This window comes from Bicyclus anynana, chromosome 17 (genome assembly GCF_947172395.1).
Source record: "Bicyclus anynana chromosome 17, ilBicAnyn1.1, whole genome shotgun sequence".
Classification (NCBI taxonomy): Eukaryota; Metazoa; Arthropoda; class Insecta; order Lepidoptera; family Nymphalidae; genus Bicyclus; species Bicyclus anynana.
The window spans coordinates 3,403,440-3,427,690 of record NC_069099.1 but is presented as its reverse complement, the minus strand read 5'-3'; the positions used below and the strand labels follow the sequence as shown (position 1 = coordinate 3,427,690).

The 24,251-nt window shown below is 36.8% G+C and overlaps 1 protein-coding gene across 1 annotated transcript in view; it reads right to left on the bottom strand.

Annotated features, from left to right (window-relative positions):
- The window catches only part of LOC112044676 (ankyrin repeat domain-containing protein 29-like), a 55,769-nt gene that overhangs the window by 26,168 nt on the left and 5,350 nt on the right, over positions 1–24,251 (bottom strand). The window contains exons 2-8 of the mRNA XM_052886433.1: positions 10,330–10,458; positions 9,846–9,944; positions 8,885–8,983; positions 7,089–7,286; positions 1,751–1,948; positions 1,206–1,304; positions 414–512 (exon numbers count right to left, since the gene is read on the bottom strand). Coding sequence (XP_052742393.1) covers positions 414–512; positions 1,206–1,304; positions 1,751–1,948; positions 7,089–7,286; positions 8,885–8,983; positions 9,846–9,944; positions 10,330–10,458 — 921 coding nt within the window. The remainder of the gene's footprint in view (positions 1–413; positions 513–1,205; positions 1,305–1,750; positions 1,949–7,088; positions 7,287–8,884; positions 8,984–9,845; positions 9,945–10,329; positions 10,459–24,251) is intronic.

Below are 24,251 nucleotides of genomic sequence, written 5' to 3'. Positions count from 1 at the left end.
AATTCTTACGTTTTTTCTTTTTAACCTCATTTGTCACTGACTAGTTGGAGGAGAATGGATTTATTAGTCATATTAAAAAAGATAGGTAATGGCTAGACTACAATACGATTCGATAAGATTGTAGATACGAGTATGCGAAATTTTACCATCCCAAATAATCGTAACTAATACATGAATACAATTTTAGTACCTACTGGAAAAGCAGACAGATTCATAAGTACAGAGTACAGGCAATCAAAATAATTTGTCGCTATAGTTACATGTTAGCATATTTAATCTGTAAAGTGTTTTGTGGTTTAATCGTGTGTAGGGAAAGGGAGCAACGATCTAACAATTCTGATAAGGTTTTGTTATCGTGGATTTACTGTTTGTTAATTTATCGTTGCGGATTACGTCTTATTGGTTCTGGTTACCTGGTCCGTAAGAGCCGGATCTGCCCCGTGAGCCAACAATAGTTCAACGATGTCATTAGCATCAGCCGCGCACGCTGCGTGCAAGGCTGAAGAACCGACCTGTTGGAAAAAAGACTTGTTAGACTTCATCCACGTTACTTATATTTTCCTGGTACTTTCAAAGTGAGTAAGGTGGTGGTTGGTGGGAGTATTCAATAACTCTTTTTAACAGTAAGTAGTGTGTAATTTTGTGTGTGTGTTATCTCCGTCAAAATAATCATATTTTTGTTATTAGTAATTTAATTAGAGATTACCTTCCTTCTTTTAGTACAATTTAGAGAAATAGACCAACATTTTTTATTCCAAATAATGGCGATGTGCATGGCAAGTTTGTATTTGACGCGGAACGTGCCATTTATGGAAACTTAACCTTTTGAACTTGTTTATACATAGAAGTGCTCAATTGAATTACAGGAAGACTTATTGGTACAATATTGTCTTCCTCTTAACTACCTCACTTCGAAACTCTAAACGACATTTTAAATGACTTTGTTGAACAATCCACTCACTTGACTAACTTTTGCAACGTGAGTAAACAAGTTACGAAACTACCCACCCTAGACCTCTCTCCCTAAGTAGGTAGATAGATTTACAGGGGCACAAAACCAATTAAGGCAATAATAATTGATTTTTTAACGTTATTCAAAGTATCTACAGTGCACGGCAGTAATTATTCTGTGCTATATATTTTTTACTGATTGTGTAAGTTAAGTGCCATAGTTTCCTCACCTCAGTGACGTCAGCGGTACTTACATTATTTTGTAGATGTACATCAGCGCCAAAAGCTAACAAGTGCTCGACGATCCCACGACAGCCTTGAGCGCAAGCCATTTGTAATGAAGTCACACCATTCTGAAGAAAAAACCAACTTTAATGCCTCGAAATTAAAAGGTTCTTAATCTTTTCATGGATTAAAATCATAAATTAGTTTATATTTAACCTTTTTCAATAATAATTATTTAACATTCCAACAACTAGGTTAAAATTATTTTTCTAATTTCTGATTTCTGAATGTAGATGTAAGTTAAGAATGGCTGGCTAATTAATTAATGGCTTACGTGAGTTGCTCGATAAGATTTGTTTTTACATGTTTGCCATAGTAAAGCTGTAATTATTCTAAGGTAGAAGAACATCTGCATCTCTCATCTCATTGCTTCAATTTAAATTCTAAATCTAATCACATAGAATATAGTTTTTAAACGATTACTTCTTATCCAATTTTTTATGTTAGTGTACCAGGAGGCAAATTATGCAAAGTAGACAGTACCAAATAGATGTACCAGGCGATCATAACTCACGTTGTCTGTAGCGTTAACATTGCATCCCGTTTCGAGGAGCACTCTCACTAGTTCCGTGTGGCGGTGCACCGCGGCTTGGTGTAACGGGGCGCGGCCAGAGTTGTCGCGCGCATCTCGCGAAGCACCTTTAGCTACCAGGAGCGCAGCGGTTTCAGAGTGTCCACCCTCGCAGGCCACGTGGAGCGCTGTTCTTCCAATCTGTATGAGAAAATGTAAGAGCAAGACATTATCCCTCGCTTAAGTTGGATAAGGACAAAGAGATGATCATAAAAGTAATAGTTCCTTGCTCCCAGTGGTAGCATTGAAAATATTAGTGTTTATTTTGTTAAGCATAAAGTTTTTGATGTTCCCAGCGGGACCTAGGGCTGGAAAAGTAATAAGTACCTATTTTACGCTTAAGTTACATCATCTATATTCTATCATAATGGAATTATTCTGAAATCGTTATAAAATATTAGCCTATTTTACTGGCCCACACATATCCCATCTCCTAAAATGATGGAGGCATTACCCTTTGATGGCTGCTTAAATAGTATTAGAGGACCTTATAATTAATTTCCATGATACATAATACATAAGGAACGTGACATCGAAATAAAACAAACATATAAAATCTCAATCATTATTTTTATTTTGTCTTAGCGTATCGTAGGGAAAAAGTACATACTCAGTCAAAGCGAAGCTTAAACGAGTCCGCTAGTAGGCTATATAATATTTTCAAAATGGCGCCCGTGAATGAAAAGCAGGTGGGGGTGGATTTGGTTTTTTCTTAATCGTGATGTTTTTTTGTCACATTTAACAAAATTTAAACATTAAAAATAATTTAATTTTTAATTCGTATGTTTTTAAACATTATCATCCTCTCTCTTTCCTCTTTAATTTTTTTACTTTAATAATCGATATCCTCAATCATGTATTGAAGTGACATGCGAAATGCTGAAACAACTCAAATGATACGTAGATACCTACTACATAGTTTATTAAAATTGATTGGTTGCGAACGATTGGGATTACTTTGAAGCATCTATAAATACAACCATTCATAGGTCACCTATACCTACTTAGAGTACATACTATAAGTACCTATGTATGACATATTCACTAGTTTGGTCTTTATTATCAACTTATTAAAATAAACATCAACATAAAAATGTCATCTACCTGCTGTATGATGTCCACATAGTGTTGTCAGTAGCCACCGGATGACATTTGTTACATAGAATCTCAATTTCGTATATGTCAACTAACATGCAGCAGTTTTGCTGCATGACGTATGGGTGAATGACGTAAGTACATATTATTCTGCAAGACCAATAAATTTAAATTCGTAGTGAATATAAATAAAAGCTTTTGAATCAAGAACAGGTATTCTGTTTATTTACGATGATTGTGCGTTGTTTTGCGCGTGACAGATATTAAACGCATTGAATTTAAACTTTGGCGGCCATATTTATCAGAAAGCACTGTTTACATTCAACTACTCTGCCGTGGTTATGATCGCCTGGTTGAAATAGTTTTTGTTTTCTAGTTGTCCTTATCCACAAGTGTGACCGTAACAACTAGGATAGACAGAGAGCACATAAATTCAAAATCAAACCAATCAGGTACTAAATTCATGTTTCATGGTTTTTCACTCAACACAATCGTAATATACTAAAGCAGAAAGCTATACTCGCTGTGCACAGTTTGCCAACAAACAAATTAAAAACCGGCCAAGTGCGTATCAGCCCACGCGCAGTGTAGGGTTCCGTACATTAAGTTAGCACTTTAATCCCTTATGTAGTGCACAAAAATACCGATAACGATACTCCACACAATGGGATAGACCATTTTAGGCTTCGATAATAATTATTTAACGAAACAAACAGGTCAGTTTTTAAAAACATAATAGATTATTTTTATTTGATTTTTATTGAGTTGCGAGATGCGTCTGTAAAAATAATTTTAACATTGAATACTGTACTGATTTTTTTGCAATCGTCGTGAAAAGTATAGTGTAACATGCGGGGCTAAACCCATTATAAACTCGGTTTCTATTTAGCAGACCTTGCATGGGATCTAAAACGAAATTGCTAATTTAAAAAAATATTAAATCGGACTACTCAATAAAAAGTTACAAGTGTTCATACATGAAAAAAATATATGCTCGTCGATTGTTAACCTTTTCTCCACGTATGCTTAAATTACTATGTACGCGAACCACGAGCTGCCACGAGCGTCAGTATACGTATAGAATAACCGATATTGAATTTCAGCTGTGACACTGCTAATGACCCAACAACCTAATTAGCACATCAATATTGCGATGCATAACTAAATAGAGTTACGTATTTGTGGCTTAGGCGGTAGTGATGATTTTGTTAGCTGTGATTCTCGTGAAATTCAAGCCCTTTAAATCATGAAGTTTTAGGATTTACAGACGGTTCTTTCCCGTGGATCTTTCAGAAACGGTTTTAATTAATACGCCACTGGCTTGGCACCGCCTTCAAAGTGATCAGAAGGTAGCACATATTATGATGTTATTTACCGCTTTTTTAGTTTATTTTCGTGATTTTGAAGTCGGTTGATTTTTTTTGTTAAAAAGACTTTATGTACGAATTATATTATAATCTTAGCCATACAATTATAATTTTACCTACTTGCGTAAAAAATTACCTTGTTGCAAAATGTAAAATGCGGCATCTCTAGATAAATAGCAGAGTAAAGAGTTAAATAGTAACTCCGAGTCAGCGAGAATATTTTAGCAAAGCTTTTTATTGCTAGTAGGTAGGTGTGCTAGAATAATAGTAGGTATAAGTAAGTACCTACGTACCGTAGTACGTAATGTTTATACGTACGAACGGTACGTATATGTGTGCAGCCTTGCAACAAAGTCGCGATAATAATGTTATTTGTAGAAAGTAATTTTCTATAAGCTTCTTTGATTTTTATTCTGCCTAAGAACTAGATACTAGGGAAACATATCTTAGTTACAGTTATACAAATAGAAACACTGTAGCCTACAGCAGCGAGTAGCGATCCCACTGGAATTCAATTTAAGATCTAATGTCTTTCTCCGGGACTACGTAACTGCATTTTTCCTTTCTATTTTATTACACCACTATGAAAGGTAATAACTTTAAGTCTAACCATTTAAGTAGAGGGTAGGGTAGGGGTAGGATACGGGTAGGGCAGCGTAGGGGTAGGGTGGGAGTAGGGAATTGTAGGGAAAAAGCGCACATTAGTCAAAGCGAAGCTTGACCGGGAATGATAGTCCATCGTTCCAACGACGGCAGGGGGTTCGCGACAAGATTTAAGTAATGGTGGCCTGATAACTGATACCAAATCTTATTTTCTTCAACAGTCAAATTTGGGAAGGGGGGGTCATTAGTTAGTAAGGGGTCGCCTGTCACTTAGAAATTTTAACAGGGGTTCGTGGAGCCGAAAGTTCGAGAAATCCTAGAAGTTAGCAGCTATCTAATGAATAAAAACCCTTCTGCTGTAAGCTGTTTTTAATATCGAGAAAACTGATTAAAAGTTTAACCTCCGACCTCAAAGAGACTAGGAGATCATAAAGAAATTATAATGAACGCTGTCTTCACTTCGTAATGTTCCTTTGTTAGTTGTTGCCGATTTGCCCCAGAGGTTGACCTGTTTGACTTGATAAGTCACGACTTCGGTTGTTATTTTACGTAGAATTACAAAATTATTTCAAGTGATTTCGATAAAATTATTTAATGAGTACTTTCTTATCGCATTTTGAAGTTACATTTAGTTTCAAATTTATACCGTGTCTAGGTACCTACTAATAAACCTAAGTAGTAACACATTACAACAATTTAAAAATGCTTTATTCCAACTACATACTAGTTAGCCCTTAATGGCAATTTCACCGAGGTTACGATGCAGGTAAAAAAAAGCCGTGATAGCCCAGTGTTTATGACCTCTGCCTCCGATTCCGGAGGGTGTGGGTTCGAATCCGGTCCGGGGCATGCACCTCCACTTTTCAGTTGTGTGCATTTTAAGAAATTAAATATCACGTGTCTCAAACGCTGAAGGAAAAACATTGTGAGGAAACCTGCATACCAGAGAATTTTCTTAATTCTATTCTTGTGTGAAGTCTGCCAATCCGCATCCGCATTGGGCCAGCGTGATGGACTATTGGCCTAACCCCTCTCATTCTCAGAGGAGACTCGAGCTCAGCAGTGAGCCAAATATGGGTTAATAACGAACGAACGATGCAGATGAGTCGACCTGACCAATACTAAACCTCTCAGTTGTACTACTACTAATACATCACTACCTAATAAGGTATCTACGATCTACTAGTAAGTAGATACTATCGTAAATTAAATTTCACCAAGTTTTATACTCCCTTTGAGTGTTCTATCGATTTTATAGTCGGGAGTGTACTGAGAGGCTCGCTTTAATATTATCGTCCCTATTTTATGATCTATCCTCTAGATTTTTAATTTCAATTCTGATATTGAATTGATATGACGATCTTTAATTTTGAATACGAGTTAATTAAAATGTTCCATTCCAATTTCCACTTTGTAAATTATGAGCAATTATGACTAAGGACGTGAGAGCCTAGTGGAAAGGACGTGTTAGCCTAGTAGATATGACCTCTGCCTACGATTCGGAGGGCGTAGGTTGAATCTAGTCCGCTGCATGCACCTCCAACTTTTTAGTTATGTGTATTTTAAGACATCAAATATCACGTGTCTCAAACGGTGAAGGAAAAACATCGTGAGGAAACCTGCATACCTGAAGATTTTCTTAATTTTCTATTTGTTTGAAGTCTGCTAATCCGCAGCGTGGTGGACTAAGGTCTAACCCCTCTGAGATGATGATGTTGTTAGTGATGATGATGAATATAGGATGGATTCAGCGGGTGAATGAGCCCCTGGGGGTGCCCCTACAACGTCTATGAATTCCATTATTACACGACAACATTTAGTGTATTGCCTTTTACTTTTATTTCAGCTAAAAGTAAAATTTTATGAAATGTTTGTAACGAAATCGTTTCCTAGGATGAACTACAATAATTATTATATATATACTTGACAAACTTTACAAGTATTATCTTCTACTTGCTATCATAATTTGACATAATAAACTTGACCCAAAACAAGGAAACTTATAGGCCTATGTTTCGCTCTACATGATATTTCAGAACGAGAGAAAGACGAAATGTCCACCAATAGTGTCGCTAACGAAAATATTGCTTCCTCTTTCTTTATATCATTAGGAAGAAAAAGCGAGCGGTTATCAGTTTCAATTAAACTTTTTGATTGAATGAATATCCTATAAATGAATATCACCTTAGAGACATAAAGAAATACTTTCCACATACCTTATTGACGGCGTCCACGTATGCTCCCTGGTCCAACAACAGCTCCACCACTGGCGTGTGTCCACCGCGGGCGGCCAACGCCAACGGCGAGTCGCCCGCCGCGTCGTAGCCCTGCACGTTGGAGCCCAACGATAGAGCGTACGCGACCACTTCCTTGGAGCCACGTGTTGCCGCACATTGCAGGATGTCGTTATGCTTCTGTTGGCAAAATTATGAGTAACTAATGATAATATGCTCCCGACCACATTTTTGTTTTTGGTCACGGCGGCCAATCTCGTTGAGGTTAACCATGTACGCAGGAGATATTATAACGCACAAGTGTGTGTGCAAGCACAGGTGCACTCTCTATTCCCTCACCCTCATAGTCCGATGGGACGGCAGACCGATACGACCGATGAAATGTCAGGCGCAGGAGCGACGGCTTTACGTGCTCTCTGAGGCACGGGGTGTACTAACATCGTTAACTTCCCAACTCTAGGCTGCTGTTAAGATTTTTCTGGTAAGTCCCAATACAATTTTCTTGTAATATATTTTTTTTGGCCTGAGCCGGGATTCGATAGTTGAACCAGCTTACCACGGGACCAATAAGGCAGTTATGTAGCAGTACGAGTAACTAATATACCTAATCTTTAACCCTTCGACAACGTGGATTTGAATAAAAAATACGTTACAAATAATAGCAGCGGCTTCGTATCGTGACGTCATACGCACTTTTTACAAAAACAATCATTATTACATTTTCAAGCGATGTTTTAAAATCCAAATTTAAATGCTTATGTTTGATTTTTGCTCTATGAGTAGTAAGTAGGTATTATAAGTAGGTAGTTTAAAAATAATTTGACAGCGTTAGAGCCGTAGACAGTGTTCACGTTCCCGTAGGAATAAGGAGACAATATAGCCTATAGGCTTCCTCGGTAAATGGGCTATCTAACACTGAAAAATCAGTAGTTCCTGAGATTAGCGCGTTCAAGCAAACAAACAAACAAACTCTTCAGCTTTATAATATTAGTATAGATTATTATTTAAATGATATTAACCATTAAACTTATTGTTTTGAACCTTATTCAAAATTATTGTCATCAGTTTAGGAAAAAGTAAATTATTATTAGGTGTAAAATATATACCCTCATTTTTTAAATTTATTTATTGACGATCATATCGAGTATAACTTTGGTATAGTTTAGCAATTGATAATAATTTTAATACAGTATTTAAATCATTTTAGTTTAGTCTATCACGCAATTAATGTCAGTTTTACTAGTTATATTAAATTTGACACTTACAATTTTATGACAATATTAACGACACATTTACGATAGTAAACACATAAAAAAAACCCGAAATAAGCAAGACGGCTATAAAATACGGCTGTCAATTTATCACACCCATTCGCCCAATTTATCGTTACAGGCGGATTTTCGTATAAACATAGGACATAGTGGGTTTTTTTAATAAAGATTATATTCCATATGACACCAAAATATTCTAAATAATTGACCAATACAAAGTAAAATAATATTTTATCACACATAGAAAAAAAAGCAAACTTATATTTGATATTACGACCATAGATTCTTATAAATATTTCTTTTATTTAATTTCAGAGCAATCTATACTTCTCTCTGAGTAATTAAAAGAACAGAATATATCCATCTCTATTTTGTTTTATTAATTAATCTGTACCGAGACTCTATATGTTTTTTTTATTTCCGCGTTTCGTGCGGTCTTGTGGTGCGGCATACACTGACAGCGTGTGACGGGACTAAACTCGACGTCAAAGTACCAGGAACGCATACCTTGTTGATAGCTGCGAGGCAGGCGCCCGCCTTCACCAGTGTTTGCACGGCGCCCAGGTGCCCGTGCCATGCCGCCATTAGCAGAGGTCGCATCCCAAACTGCAGAAACTTGAAGTTTAACTTACCACGTACATAATTATTAAATTATATAATTATCTGATATAGGTTCACTCGACTTTTAAAACTCCAGTTCGTTTAACAAAACGAACTAAGACACGCGAGTTTTAAAACCAAGTTATACACCATTCTTTAACTTTATTTCAAACAAAGAAAAATATACTAAGTGTAAAATAAATCTAAAATTTAATTTTGAGATCTTGCGTGTCATATTAATTATTCGCGCGCACGCTGGTCTTTATCTTCAATAACTAAACAATGTCCTTGGCCTTAATATTTAGGCCCTAATACGGTCTAAATATTAATTATTTTACACGTCCACCAACATAAAAAGAAAGCCCGCTTCCAACTTAAGGTACTGATAGACTTGAGCATTCACTTGTAGCAGAACATCGAGCATTCGCCGTTTTTACATTTGTCGAACTGAAAAACGAGCCGAGCCAAGCTTAGAGTCAAATATTGCTACGAACATCTTGAGAATTCTAGCGAACGCTTAATTCGATCAAGCAAATGCTCGCTAAAATGCTCGCAAGAACGCTCTATAGAATGCTTGCTAAAACGCTCTCTATGATGTAACATTTTTCTGTGATGTAAAATTCGCGCGAATGCTCATTACAAGTGAATGCTCAAGTCTATCAGCACCTTTAAACTGCAATCCAATCAGTGTGCCTATAGCTTGGCTATTTCGTTCGTAACATTGTACGATGAATGAAAAACCCACGACTGACGCACGTCACTTTTCACGCACGATTTTACACCCGCGCAGTCTTTCCCCCTTTCGCCCGCATATCATGGGAGTGTTATCAACGAACTTGAGGTGTGATCGGAGTCAGGAATTGAGTACCTTGTCGACAGCCTCAATGTCGCACTCGGCAGCAATCAACAGTTTGATGATCTCCACGTTGCCGCGACTAGCCGCCCAGTGGATTGGCGCGCGTCCGTACTGTAACAATAGAATTGATTCCGAGAGCGTAGGTTCGAATCCGGTGCGGGGCATGCACCTCCAACTTTTCAATTATGTGCATTTTAAGAAATTAAATACCACGTGTACAAACTGTGGAAGGAAGAACTTTGCAATAAATTAGGTATGCAAATACCTGAGATTTTCCTTTTATACGTATGTGAAGTCTGCCATTTCGCATTGGGCCAGCGTGGTGGACTATTGGCCTAACCCCTCTCATTCTGAGAGGAGACTCGAGCTCAATGAGCCGAATATTGGTTGATAATGATGATGATGTATGATATAGTTACACTCATAGCTTAAGCGTTTTCTATGTTCTGTGGTTACACTAATGGATATAATAGATATTTTTTGATAGACTTCTTACATTGTTCCTGCAGTTGACATCAGTGGGCCTCCTCAAGGCCTCGCGCACGGCCTCGGGCTCGTTCTTGATGACGGCCTCATGTAGGAGCAGGTCGTTCTGCGGCACGCGGGACCGGCCCTCGCAGCTCATCTAGCAGAATAAATTATGTATTTTTTTTATTCTTTGACAAGTTAGACCTCAACTGCGATCATACATGTTAAGTGAAGATGCAGTCTAAGATAAAAGCGGGCTTACTTTGGTAGAGGCACAAGTTTGTTCTCCCCGTACCTCAGATCCGACGGTTTGTGACATCGTACTGGAACGCTAAATCGCTTAGCGGTACATCTTTGCCGGTAGGGTGGTATATCTCTATTAACTTCGCGAAGAAAAGGAGCCTATCTGTAGTAAGTACCTACAAAGATGTTATGCCTACTATTGGATATGTCACTATAGCTTGGCAACTTCGTTCATAACACTCTCGATGTTCCGCGCGGGGCGGGGGGCGTGGAGCGTTGAATGAATCTAGAAAGAAAAGTAGCCTATGTAAAATCTATTTCCATTCCAAATTTCAGCCAAATCGCTTCAGTAGTAGCGGCGTTAAAGAGTAACAAACATCCATACGAACTTTCGCGTTTCTAATATTAGTAGGATTAAATATAATGTACTTAAGTAAACACTAAATTGTGATCGAACATGTATGCATTCTGTGGAGTAAATAAATTCAGATCACTTTTCGCGGAGATTTTGTAGGCACGTAACATAATATCTAGTATAAATATCGTTAATATCTAAACCAAGCAAAACTAAAGTCTTCTGAAATTAGAATATCTATAACCGTACATTTTAATAGATTATAATTTAAAAATTAAACGGCGTCCTTTGGCGTGACATAAAGCCTGATGAGGGTCGCACATTTGACAGCATTCAAAGGATTGCGTAAAATAGGACGGAACCGTGGCGACCGTGGCGATGAGGGTATTGAGTGCGAGATTAATTTGTTCGCAATTTACAAGATTTCAGGCTTGCGATGACGTCAAATTATCCTAGCACTTGATAGACATTACCAATTTCCAAAAGCTTTTTTATCTACTACCACAGATTAATCAATAATAGGAAGATGGAGCGCACGGAACACGACGGTGTCGGAGCCCCGCCAAATATAAAATTTAAAAACGAATACATTCTCGCAGCGTCGCATCAGTAACTTTCAGCAGCAGAAAAATGGCGTCTTATGTTTTTAAATATTTTAAAAATTGTTCACCAAAAGTAAGTATTTTTTATTGGTATTTATCGATTATTATTTTAATTTACGTAATTGGTGTTAGTGTTAAATTTTGTAATACAAATTATGAAAAAAGTTTGTTTAAACGGATGTCAAAGAGACTCGTGATGTTTGTTTTGGAACGAATTTCCTTTTCGCGCGTATATGGAGACCATTTTCCGATTTATGGGTGCGATTTCAAAATAAAGCTATTTAATTTTTTTATTGTATATGTCGCCGGGGAAGCTTGGCTCACTGAAGGCTCTATGGCCTCAGACCTAATAGTTGTCATGTTTGCTCTGTGGTTATTTCGAATCGACTTGTTATCTAGTGGTCTGATCATTTAGCAGTCAAAATACTGTTCCGTTTTGATTTGATTAATAATTGGTCTCTCAAGTAATGATGACAGTTGACAGCAGTAGAAAAGAAACTCTTTAGGTTCTGTGTTGAGATTTTGCTGTCGTAATGGTAAGCAAAATCTACGTTAATTAATTTAATAAATTTAGAATTAAGTTTTCATGTAATTAGGTTTTGATTATTTACGCTTGAAGTAATTAAGATTGTAAAACGTTACCACCATAACGAACGTGGCGGCGATCGACCAATAGGATGATCACGTAACTCTCATCCAATGGCATCGCGTCGCAAATGGCGCGTACGCGTGTACCGTCACTGTGTAGTGTATTCACTCTAGTGAGGCATCCTGCCTCCGTCTGTCTCCGTAGTCTGCTGATTTAGTAATTCAGTTCTAATCGCGTTTTTAAGAGGGAATAATCGTCTTCTACTTGTTAAGTATAGTGAAATAGTGAAGTGTTAAGTAGTGTTATTAAGAAAAGGAAAGTGATTAGTGACTTGAGCTATTAATTGGTTCAATTCTTTGTTGAGCAGCTTGAGGCGTCATGCTGCTTGTCGCGTTAGTGATTTTGTTCGATAATGTTTCGTGATGAAGTAATTATTGATCTTAAATTGTTTACTGTGGGCATGGAGAGCATGTCGGGCAGGGTTGGTGAGTGTTTACTAGTATTAAAAGGCGCCTTTAAACCACACCCAATGGTCACAAGTCCTGGGACTTGCTCGATGTACTTCCTCTACCACAACTACCAGGGTAAAATAGTAAATTTAAGAGTAGATTATTGTGTAAGCGATTAGTGAGGTTAAGCATAGCATACCTATTGTGATTGGCAGAGCCGATGACCAAGGTTAGGTCAGCGGTTCTGTCCATATTTTTATTAATGACTCTACGATTTTTACGACATATACATCAATCGATCAACTCATTGATTGTGTCTATGTATATTGTGTGTAAGTGTGTGCCCGATTAACGAAGTTTTTCCATGAAGAAATGTGAAACCAAGCATTAATTTGTGTTTGATTAGGCTGTCCTGTACCAAGACAACATGAAAGATGAAGTGCTGCTATGTATCGATTGCCGAGAGATTTATTGCAAGCAGACAGCTCACAGGCTGCAACACAGGGATGAGAGAAGATATATGGAGACTAGACGCGAGTAAAGTGCACAGTAAATAATTATTTAAGTAGATATTCTATTTTCAGAATACATGAGTTTGTACATTCAATAAATTGTATATTCAAATAAAAGTTCTACTTAGTTTAATTTCCGTGCATTATTTGAGAAAAGTACTATACACGCCTTGGCTGCAACTAGGCATTGATGGACATACGTATGTGTGTCTCGGCTTCGCCTCGGCCCTCATTCATATGTTCGTCCATCAATGACTTTCTTGCCGGTCGCTGCAGTAATGTACTACATCAACCAATTTTTTTTTTACTGCTTAATTAATAAACAATTTAATAGCCGCATTGTCCTACGTATTGCGTGGTACATTATCTCGTTCCAGCTCTGAAATTTTCATTTCCTGGTAACTCAGTTAGCTACCAGAATAAAGAATTTTCGTAAATTAAAAAGTTGATCGTCTCATCGAGATGAAGCTAACTTGTACACTAATTACTAAAAATAGCATATTAGTAATTAGTGTACAAAATGTTCTAAGGATCCCTGACTATAATGGGAGCTATGTTGGTTTTTATTATTTTTTAATGAAACTCTTTCCTAACTTGTGGGAAATATAAATGCATATTAAAACCGATACACCAGGGATACATAAAAATGTGGAAAAAAACTGGAACGAGCGCAAACAAAATGAGTTTGTTTGCACGGAGAGAGGTTCGAATTTCAAAATGTTTTGTTTTAATTCCGAACAAAATCAACATCGGTTTTTAAAGTGGATTGTGGAAGCGACGGTACGGCCGATATTCCGATGCTTCCGTATAAAATGCAATTGTTTTTTTTTACGTAGGTAGGTATTTTTCATTACTTAACTACATTACATAGTTTTGTTCTCAGAATTTCACAATGTGACTGTCAGTGGAATTGGATCACAGTGCGATTTGTAAGTTTTAATAAACAAAATTTATTGAATAAATTCTATAAAGGAAGATCATTCACGCTCCATACCTACATTTTTGGGCTCTTTTTGTAAGTGGCGGATAACAAAAAAATGTATAACTTGGTCATACCTGTATAACTTGGTACAGAGTCCTCCTACAACTTTTATGCATATATGCTATTACTCCGAATCGTAAGTTCTAACGATTCATGCCATTTTTATTTTGTTGGCCGGCATTTTCAAAAAGGGCCCAAAATGATCTCCTTTTGTTTGTTCGGTAGCAAGTCTTGACGAATAGTTAGTTTTTTAACTCTTATTCAAAATAATGTAAGTACCTGTTTTTCAGTAAAAAAACGTTGATTGATGTAAAATTCATATTATCATTACAAATTATTTTCATTAAGGTTCTGCAGCATTTTGATTAAATATTCCCGTCTAGTTTCATTCCACTAAAAAAACAAGTGAACTGAAAACCAATATTTGTTTGTCGGAAGCAACCGCGCGAATTCGCAGAGCTCGACCAATCACGACGATGTTTTGCTTCCACATGAATAATAACCATTGGTGAGCTTTGAAAAATATTTATCTAAGGCTCGCTCGCTTATATTTTAGGCTAGTTTATAGTAGTAGAGATCTTCGCAACGGCTGTACATAATAGGCGCATTTGTGGCTAGGCATTCCATGTTGTATAAAAGCTAGCCAAAGATTATAAACTATCAGATGTGAGATGTCAGATGAGATGATGATGTTTTTGACGGCCTCCGTAGCGCAGTGGTATGCGCGGTGGATTTACAAGACGGAGGTCCTGGGTTCGATCCCCAGCTGGGCCGATCGAGGTTTTCTTAATTGGTCCAGGTCTGGCTGGTGGGAGGCTTCGGCCGTGGCTAGTTACCACCCTACCGACAAAGACGTACCGCCAAGCGATTTAGCGTTCCGGTACGATGTCGTGTAGAAACCGAAAGGAGTGAGGATTTCGTCCTACTCCTAACAAGTTAGCCCGCTTCCATCTTAGATTGCATCATCACTTACCATCAGGTGAGATTGTAGTCAAGGGCTAACTTGTAGAGAATAAAAAAAAAAAGATGTGTCACTATTACGTCGATACCGAAGCGCACAAAAGTGGCTAATTTCATTTAGTCGCATTGTAAACAACTAAAGTTATTTAAACACCTATCAGTTCGGAAAGGTGCACCTATACTTAGAAAACAGCACATTAAATTTAGCAATTTGGATTTTATCTACTAGGAAATAAACTCTAAACGTAACTATAGTTATATTGGAGCTTACCAAGATAAGTTAACTAAGTTTAAAATATCTTGGGTATTTACAAGTTCCGACTTCCGAAGTCCTTGAAGCGATGTGAAACTACCTCCAACTTCGTGGGTATTCGTAGTACTATATATCAAGTTCATAAAGTCATGTTAGATGTTCATAAAGCCAATAACTCGACACGATACACTTTAAGACAGTTTAACTAGCGTAGACCTCAGTTATCTTGAAGAACTAAGGTTTCTATTACATTGGCGCAGTTGACGCGAAACTTTAACTCGATCTTTTTTTTTTATTCTTTACAAGTTAGCCCTTGACTACAATCTCACCTGATGGTAAGTGATGATGCCGTCTAAGATGGAAGCGGGCTAACTTGTTAGGAGGAGGATGAAAATCCACACCCCTTTCGGTTTCTACACGGCATCGCTTGGCGGTGTCTTTGCCGGTAGGGTGGTAACTAGCCACGGCCGAAGCCTCCCACCAGCCAGACCTGGACAAATTAACAAAATCTCAATCTGCCCAGCCGGGAATCGAACCCAGGACCTCCGTTTTGTAAATCCACCGCGCATACCACTGCGCCACGGAGGCCGTCAAGGTTTTTAAACTGTTTGTCTATCTGTTTGTACGGGATAGTCTCTGGAGCGGCTGAATCGATTTTCACGGGACTTTCACTGATAGATAGAGGAGGTTATTCAGACTTTTTATCAGATGTTTATCCTATCCTAATAATAATCCATGATTCCCACTTCGGGATTTATATTTATACAATTTGTTATATCTACCGTGGTATGATAACAATTTATACAAAACTTAGATGTAGCCACAATTTATGGCCTAATTTAAACAATGTCAGACAGAAATCAAATAGCCTAGAGTAAGTGCTAATGTACGAGTAACCATACTACCTGCCGTATTTTAGGTAGTAATTGAATGCCATACGGTTAATGGACGGTAGTTGGAAGCGTGTCGGCGTATATTGAACGCCATCTCGATTTATTAACATATAATTTAGCGCTCCAATCGAACGCTAGTGGTTTTTTTTTTGTGTTGAGTAAGTGCCGATGGCTCCATGTGGGTCCACTATGGACCGGGAGGTTTGGGCGAGCGCAGAAGCATCGCCTGATGAGGCTCGAAGGCTGAAATAAAGATAGAGGACGGAACGGCTCTCTAAGGGCGTCTCCTATGAGACTCAGACCTCGGCTTAGAGGGCCATTCGGGAAGGTGCTAGTAGAGGTGAGTGTTTAGATATTAGGTCTTAACACTAACTACCACAACCACTTTGTAACCACCGATACAGAATTAATAATGTAATAGTAGATACGTAGATTCGTACGTTATTGATTAGATATAAATAAATTCTAAAATAGATATAGATTTTATAAAATCCTATGAAATCGGAATTTCAAGAAAACATACCTAATATTATATCCCTCCAAATCCTATGAAATCTGAATTTCACGAAAACATACCTAATATTATATCGCCCCAGAGTATATTGCGACCAAGAGAGCTTATGAAGCTGCGCTTGGTCGTATATACAGCGTGCTGCCTGATCGTGGAACACACTTGCTTAGTAAATGCCTATTTACAATCAAAGCAAAATTATCCAGAGAGCAGGTGGCAGGTGTTAGGGAAAAAGAAGAATCTGGAAGGACATTCGAGATTTGCAGTGTGATCGAGAAATCAAACCGTTTTAGTATGAGGATACGTACTCGAAGTACAATGGTGTAAATAAATCACTGCCATGTCTGGTGTTCCTATTGTAAAAACAGAAACCTAGATCTAAAAGTTCGCGAGTAAACTCTCTGAAATAAATCTTCTTTCAAAAACATCCAACGATACCTATTTGTTACCTTTTTACGTAGTAGAAAAGTGTAGAGACATTTTTAGTGCTTGATTCAATTCAGGTCACCTATTTAGTTCAGTAACTAGTGAGAATGTTACCTACTTTTTTAAAAAGAGTGAAAATGTATTAAAAGATCAAAAAGGAATTGTGAATACGACTTTCCTACGAAATAGAAATCTTTAACTTTTTTTACCAAGAAAAAAAGGAATAAAGGGACCTCGGGAATAAAGGGATATTTGGAACAATAGTGTGATGGTACTAGGACGACATAAGGATAAAAGCATTGGCCGAAGGGTCCTTTTGTTATACCGCAGGGACGTAGGTTTTATTGGTTTTGTGTTAACTTTGAAACCGGTCTCGTGTCTAACTTCCCACAGATCGCTTGTTGAGTGTTATTTGTGTTTAATAAAAGTAAAGTTCAAAACCATTCGCATATTTTATTACATTATATACTCGTACGAGTAGTTTTATAATGGATTTTTTATTATTTTCGTTAATAATATTGTTTAACAATCGGCCTGTGATCTTTAGGCGGTCTATTGTTAAACGTGAATTAAACTGAAGTAATAATTACAACATCGTTTTAAGGTATGTTGAAAGAAAACAAAAATCTTCGAACCAAATCTCAAGACGTTTTCAATCTTAAAACAATTGCTTTATTTATTAGGTAGATATGTACGGTTTAGGCACAGAATATAGTTACTATGGTTTAGGCGACTTCGTTCATAAGAAATTCGGTTTTTTCAGATAACTAAAAAAAGCAAAAAAATCTTCTTTGCTTATATCGGTATATGATATGCTCATAGTACCTACCTATCATATACTGGGATAAAAAGTTTTTTTTTATTCTTTACTAGTTAGCCCTTGACTACAGTCTACAATCACACCTGATGGTCAGTGATTATGCAATCAAAGATGGAAGCGGGCTAACTTGTTAGGAGTAGTATGAAACTCTGCACTTTGGCCGTGGCTAGGTGGTGGTAACTAGCCACCAGCCAATGGACCTAAAAAAAACCTTAATCCCAGCCTGGGATCGAACTAAGAAACCTCCATCTTGTAAATCCATCGCGCATTCACTGTGCCACGAAAAAATTTAGGTAACTAAAAAACATCCAAACTTCAAAATTCAAATCAAAGTGAGTTTTAGACGACACGTTATTTTGGGAATAACATTTGAAAAAACTTCAACAAAAGGGCCTCCAAGCGACAAAGGGATCATTTGTGTGATAACTGATATAACACCAGGGTCACATAACAATAGAGCCATTAGCTAAAAGGGAGTTATGTTTTATCGAACCTCCCACACTTCTAAAGCCAAATGACATTATTTTTACAAAGGGTTGGTTTGAAGGCATAAAACCCTTTTGTGTTATTCGAAATTAAATAAGTTTTCTTTTTAGAGAAATTCGGAGGATTGATGTTCATTTAATTCCCAAGGTTATGGAGGGATGATTGAGTTCTACTAAGTGCCTCTGCATCATGCTTAATAATCACCGTAATTAATTAGTCAAGCATCTTTAACAACGAGGTACATATCTAATTATAGCCTGATTGTCAGAGAAAAATAATACTTTATTTACACATAACAATATACCTACCTTAAGAAGGCTCAGAGTCACAAAGCGGGCGATGGAACGAGCTGTGGTAGTAGTATCTCTGCGTTTACGAACCAGAAATGAGGAGATCCGCAGAAGAATACAGTCCCCGACATAGCTCAACGAGTCGCGAAGCTAAAGTGGCAATGGGCGGGGCATATAGTTCGAAGAGCCGTTGGACGGTGCTTTCCAAGGTGCTGGAACGGCAACCCTCTCTAGAAAGCGCAGTGTTGATCGAACTGATTCATCTGCGGATCTCTTCATTTCTGATTCGATCACGCAGAGATACTCCTAAAATAGCTCGTTCCATCGCCCGCTGTGTGACTGTGAGCCTTCTTATGAGGCCCATAGTTAGCGACTAAATCTCGGAACCATAGGTTACTGGCAAAACGGACTGTTCGAAGACTTTAGTCTTGAAGCACTGAAGAATTTTAGACGAAAAGATATCGCGAAGTTTCCCGAATGATGTCCTGCCGAGTTGGATTCGGCGGATCTCCTCTTTCTCAAAAGTTCTATAGACAGCAGAGCTGCTTTGCGCTAAATTTAAGGTAAAAGAGGAATATTATGTACAAAGAAAAAAGTTGATGAAAACTTCAACTAATCATTGCAGGTGCTAGAAACAAGTAGTACAAAATAATACAGTTTATTACAAGTATATTATACCCAGGCCCGTCGGTTGATTGGTTTTTGTTTACAAAAACAAAATCAACCGCAAACCAATTAAAATTTGAGCAATGTAAACAAATTGCCGCATCGATATTATTGTATGTTTATGAAAAATTGTGAGCAGGGCCAAATTATACTGAATCAGAGGCCAATATACAAAGCTTGGATATTTATTATTCGTTGAATATTAATGTTGCTTATTTTTGGTACAGACCTGATATTTCGGTGAATTTGTTATTTAACTGTCCTTTGACGTGTGAATTTAGTGTTAATGCTCGGCGACCGGGAATTTATTTTATAGGTTTCTACTTAACAACACTTTTTTAATATTACGTACTAGCTAGTGGGCGCCCGTGACTTAGTCTGCGTGAAATACTATTTTTCATAAATCCAGAGTAGAATTTTATTTTAGATAAAAAGTTGTATATTCCTGATTAGCCTTTCATGTCATTTTAGCCGTTCCAGGGATATTAGCCTGGAAAAACAGACAGAGACAATTTTTTTAAAAAGTTTGTATGAGTTTGTATCGTGAAGTATCGTGTAAATAACTATAAGAATTTGTGAAATTACAGTTATCTTGAAATCACAAACCACAATAATTTTATTTATGTGCAAGTATAGATTTTCATTTTCACTTTATTTTTGTGGATTAACTTTTTTTTACTAATAAAAATATTTAATTTATGATTCTTGTTACTCACACAAAAAAAGGCTTAAAACTACGAATAGCATGTTAAGGCGACTCTATCGCTAAAGCAATTTCTTCCAGATGACCGTAGGTGAGAGGAAATGCTACGGCCAATATTCCCAGTTTTAACGTGAAAAATTAAGGACTTTCCATACAAATTTTCAATCCCTTTTTCATCCCCTTCTAATTTTATTTTCGCAACAAAAAGTAATTAGACTGCAAACCTTCTTCGTATAGTCTCAAATCGTGTCCAGTTTCATTACAATTCATTCATACTTTCAGCGTGAACAAAAATAGCCTGGTGAACAATAATACGGACAGACAAGCAGACAGACAAAAATAGAAATATTTTTGGGTTCAGTATAGATTATATGTACGAGTACAACAAAAATTTTCAAAATATCTGCAATGTAGTGTCTACAGAATTTGACCTGTTACAGTTTTATTTTAAGTTAAGACTTTTTCACTATTAATAAATTCACTTCAAAAAAATATTCATACTATTTATAACTAGCGGACACCCGCGACTTCGTCTACGTGAAATTTTGTTTTTCACAAAATTCCTCGGGAACCATGGATTTTCCGGGATTTTCTATTGCCATTCCAAATTTCAGCCAAATCGCTTCAATAGACACACCGTAAAGGAGGAACAAACATACTTACACGCCTATACACAAACTTTCAACTTTATAACATTATATGTATAGTGTGGTTAGTAGTATTTTTATAATAACTAAAACTTTAATTTAAACTGTACATGCACGTAGTAACTGTTACAAGGCGTTTAGCTGGCTGTATATAAAACCCTCGGGGCCGGGAGTTAGCGGTACCGCCGCTGGCTTGCTTGTGTTTAACTGTTTAGTTTAGTGTTGCCTTTGACTCGGCTTCAGCTGAATCGCTCTTTACATGAAATTTTAATCTCGCGAAATGTTTATGGAGCAGTTCGATGTTGTTGTATTATTCATTGCCTTTGCAAAATTTGTTGCGATTTACTCTTACTTTCTTACGTGTCATGCTCGCCTAGTACCGATTTATAAATAAAATTTGTCAAAATACCCCAGTCTGTGAAGCAATCTCCTGCAGCGCGATGACGTACTTATTTATATTCATTTTGACCATTTTTGAGTTGTTTAAACCTATTATTTTCACGTTCTAACTTACATTACATGTAGTAAAAAGAACAAGGATGGCATATAGTCACTCATTACCTCTATAAAACAAATATACGACGATTACTGACAGTTTTAAAATCCGCACTCTAGGAGCGCTGTCAACAGATTAGGATATTTTGATGAAATAAATGAAATAAATTTACGATATGAGTGTTTTTTTCTTTTATAAAGAAAAATAATTAATAAATAAAAGCACAAAAAAAATCTAGAAAAAAATGGTATATTATTTAAATTATAGCGAGTTTTGTGATGGTTTTGTGTGATAGGCGGTGAAAAATCGATTCTTGAATTTAAAAGTTAGTTGTTAGCATACCTCATTCATGCAGCCTATGGTTATAAAACAATGCATAAACTTAAGTTATCTAAACACTTATCTTCATTACATAAAAACTTCATTACTTAAAAATACCTACAAGAAATTTTCATTTTTGTTTTTAAAGTTTTGCTGTTATCTATTGTATGAGATGACAAAGATAGAGTATGGAACCACTGTGGAACTGCAAATAAATTGGTTTTACAACTTATACTAAAATATATTTGGTAGAGTTAATTAAACTAAGTACATATTTTGTTTATTTACGTATTCTAAACGATTATAATTAAAAATAATAATGTTCCACAGAACGAGAAAACTCAGAACTGATATAACCAGCACTGTTCTAACAACAAAGCCTTAAACAGTGTATTCATTTGTAGCGTTTTATTGCTTCGGTAAAGTGACACCAGTCAGTTATCTTGTCCATGGCCACTTTATTACTGGCAGTGACGAATGTCCCTCAGGGACTCCTAGCTATTTGTAATTATATTACTTTCACACAGTTTATTGACCTTACAATAGATACCCTTATTAATTATCATAGTGTTTTAACAAAGACTCAAGGCTCACAAAGCTCGGTGCTCAATTATATTGTAAAGTGTAAATAAAGTTTTCATGCTTGGTAATTAATTAATACGTAGCTTTTTAAAAGATTTTTCACTACTCTTGCTCAAAAACATTGTCATATTACCACTCCACAGCGGGGCTAAACAAGCATATTAGCCTCTAGGGGCTAAAGTAATTTTGTTTTTTTAATTATTGTCTGTTACGAGTACTAGCCAAGTACTAGCCCACTTTATATCAAAGGAGGTTATATGGCTCCGCGCGTCGAGCGATTGAGCCAGAGGTAAGGTCCTGACTGTTTGATAAAAATAAAACTTGGAATTGGAATAAAATGCAGCGTTCTTGTCTGTGGAATGCGGTTATTTTTTTTTATTTGATTTTTATTGAGTTGCGAATTTATAGAGCGAGATTTGAAGACAAGGGTGCACGGTGTACCTTTGCCTTTTCTTCATGGGAAAAAATTATATTAATAAAGAAAATAAAATTAAAGAGCGAGAATTTAAAAACAATTATTGTCGTGAATAATCTAATTACTTGATATTTTTAAATAAATTCATTGTGAATTTGTGAACGTAATTTACATGTTTCGCAACATTAATTGTTATGTCTTCATCTAGTGAGAATGGTGACCCTAATTTGGAGATGGATCAAAAAAGACTTACAAATTAAACACCTACTTACGAAAAATTTAATAAGTGGAGAAAAGAACAACAAGTGCATTCTTACTTACAACTTACGCATGGTGTTTTTTAAACAATTATCTAACATGTTTACCCCTCATATTCATTATTCAACTTCACTGTAGTCGGAATTTAAGTTACCGGGTAAAAGCATTTCCCCGAAACATCCAAAGTTGTAGCATTTTTTACCTACATTTAAATTTTCTAATAAAATATATCATTGAATATTGTACTAAACTATTTTATTTTCTCGCAATCGTAGTGAAAAGCAGAGTGTAACACGTGGGGCTAAACTCATTATAAACTCGGTTTCTATTTAGGCGGCCCTCGCCTTCGTCTCGGGCCCTAAAAATACCTCGTATATAATGGGTCTTTTTAGCCCCTTGTATAACAATCTACTATTTTAACCTTAAACCTGCCTGCCTACAAATCAAAAACCGACCTAGTTTGCAAACATATTTGGTCGTTTAAAACCATAGTATTCTTCCTGACAGTTATGCATAACTGGAGAACATGGAATGAAGGTGGTAAAAGTTCTCAAATATAGTAGTACAGATAATATACACAGAGAATTTCCATTACAAGACCTCAATAATTCACCACTAATGCACGTCGATGCCACCTCTGAGCCCTGAGGCAATAATATTCTGTTTTATTGCTTAATTTAACTACAATGGTCTCCCCGGGGAAATAACTAGGGATCGTCGACCTTCGCCGTTTTCGGAAAACGGTATTCAAATATTAACACTTATGTGTACAAGCTCTTAAACTTCTATAACACTGCTGTCCCAGTAATTATTAGGTATTCGCACTGGGACATTTCAAAATTAGGTTGATTTAATAAAGCGTATCCTATCACGTAAAGATAAAACATACCTATCTAAGGACAAAACCTTCCCGTAAACTCAGTTTTCAAAATTCATTTTGTGCCAAAAATTATGGACTCCCTGTACTGGCCAGATCTCTTCATTAAATAAAAGCTGAAAGATTGTCAGCAACATAGTTGAAATACGGCAGACGAGTATGGAGTTAGGACCGTGGTTTTGGGAACAGGTTTCAAAGTTCGGCGGTTTCAACACTCGATTATAGAAGTAAAATACGTAATTTTTTATATTTCCTACGGGATACCACGAAAAATCTTTTCCCAAGTCAAGTTTTGTAACTCTACGCTAAAAACCCATATAATCGTTCTTCGTAAACAACTGTGATCTAAAAACCGCTATCAAGTGAGGATATGATTTGTCATGATGTTGAAAAAGAGCCGTCAAGACAAAAACCCAGCAGGTTCTACTTATAAAAAAGTGTGTGTCAGCTCCGACGCACGAGTGGAGTTTACTCTTTCAGATCGACTGTCTAAATAGGTGTATGTTGCCCCGCAGCTACTATGTACGTCTCAATAGCTACGCCTGAAAAGTGAAAGGTGCGCATCCGAGGAGCAGTAGGCCGCGGCGTGCGCGTCCTTCAACAGCTTGACGGGA